The sequence below is a fragment of the Sinocyclocheilus rhinocerous genome, unplaced genomic scaffold, assembly GCF_001515625.1.
Source record: "Sinocyclocheilus rhinocerous isolate Xijiao unplaced genomic scaffold, SAMN03320098_v1.1 scaffold385, whole genome shotgun sequence".
NCBI lineage: Eukaryota > Metazoa > Chordata > Actinopteri > Cypriniformes > Cyprinidae > Sinocyclocheilus > Sinocyclocheilus rhinocerous.
In genome coordinates, this window is record NW_015645545.1 from 122,609 (window position 1) to 124,479 (window position 1,871).

Genomic DNA, 1,871 nt, shown 5'->3' on the forward strand with positions numbered 1-1,871 from the left:
AGCACACCTCGCTTTTCAGACCGATGAGCTTTGTAAAAATCGACGCGTTTCAGAAAGGCGGGGCATAGAGGAGAAACAATAATGTACAGTATGTGGAAAACAATGTGTTTTTTTTAACCTTAAACCGCATAAACACATTTCTTTACACCAAATACACCAAATAATGTTCTTTTTAGCAACATCATCTGACCCCTTTAAAAAGAAGTTGTTGTTGTTAGGGAACAAGTAGAGTGAGTTGGAGTATAGTTGTGGAGCGGAATGGTTGTCTTTTGGGTCCATTTATTGGCATAGCCAAAAGTTTGTTTGTATATAACCTTTGAATTTTTTTTTTTTGGTGTGTACTATTTTTGGACTTTTACTGTAAATACCATTGGCACACCAGTGGGAAACCTTCATTTTTGCACTTCTGGGAATAAACACTCAGAACTTTTGACTTCATCGTCACGTCACTTCATTTTTACGCCTCCATCAGCCGGTACATTTAGAGCAGTGGTGCTTATACTGTTTAAAATGTCTGTGGGACCCTTTTTCTGCAGTTGACACACCTCTGTCTCTCTTACACACCTTTTCTATAGTTTTTGTCATTGATATATTGTTTTATTGTATTTTATGGCATGCATTATACCTCTTTAATGTGCAGTTATCTAAAGTTCTGGCTAGTACTGTACTGTAAAAAGTAAGCACTCTGCCGTCACTGTAATATTTCACTGTAACAGTACTCAAATATTTGGAGGTCTTAAGCACGTATATGATAAATAATTAGTTGAGATTAAATGTTAAAATGTAAATATAGTATTATTATAACCAGTAATGTTTTATGTTAATTTATAAATGAAAATGTCACAATTCCAGCCTTACTGAGCAATGGTGCAAATCTTCCCCTTGCACCACCTGGTGGTGGTTTCGTGAGTGAGTTTCACGTGACTGGGTTGAATTTATCTCCACAACCTAAGAAGCATTCTAAGAAGCATGCCTGCAGGGTGCAGTGTGTCAGCACTTGATGAATTGTGTACTACTGTGTAGCATGCACATTCTTAAAGGCCACATCTGTATGTGATTTTTTTGAAGAACACAAATTTGAATTTATGAGTAAGAGATTTGTGGTTCAGGGTTAAGTATACTGTATTAATGTGAGTCTTTGGTATGTCACTAATTGCATTAACATGTTTTCTTTGAAAATGCCTTTACTAAAGTGTTCTTCAATTCAAAACCTCAGTTTAGTGATATCAAAGCATAATGTTTCCTGAGTTCTGTTCATATTTGCTGTGTTGACATTGTCTTTGTTCCCTGCTTTAATGGTTTTCAGCAAAAAAATATGATTGTCTATGTGGAGAGAAAAGTCATTGAAGATCCAGCCATTGCTAATGAGAGCTTTGTCTCTATCAAGAAGAACATTTGCACTTTTAGAGAAGGTGAGGCATTATCCAAAATATACTTTGTTTTACCTCCCGTAGTCTGTGTGTGTATGCTTCAGCAGGGGCGTAATTTCCACTGGGGACAGGGGGGACATGTCCCCCCCACTTTTCAAAATCACGTTTGTGTCCCCCCCACTTTCAAATTCGTTTGTTATGATTTTTTTTAACCGCACGCCGTCATCGCCACGGAGGAGCAGGACCGAGCAGGGCACAGACGCACGCGTCCGCGTCCAGGAACGTCGCGTGCACACTCTAAAAATAGCTCACTGAAGGTTGTAATGAGCGGGTATCGCGGTTGCGGCAACAGTCAGCGATGACACGCCAGAAGCAGCAACAGATGACGCATTAAGACAGTGACTTACCGCCACCTACTGGCGGTTTTAGTATTTAAAAGAATCACTTTTCACTTTTTTTTAATCATCATTGCATATTAATCTATTGAATTTTTTTTTTTTT

The 1,871-nt window shown here is 38.4% G+C and overlaps 1 protein-coding gene across 1 annotated transcript in view; it reads left to right on the forward strand.

Annotated features, from left to right (window-relative positions):
* nadka (NAD kinase a) overlaps window positions 1-1,871 on the forward strand; it is a 114,541-nt gene that overhangs the window by 23,324 nt on the left and 89,346 nt on the right. The window contains 1 exon segment of the mRNA XM_016510289.1: window positions 1,307-1,412. Coding sequence (XP_016365775.1) covers window positions 1,307-1,412 — 106 coding nt within the window.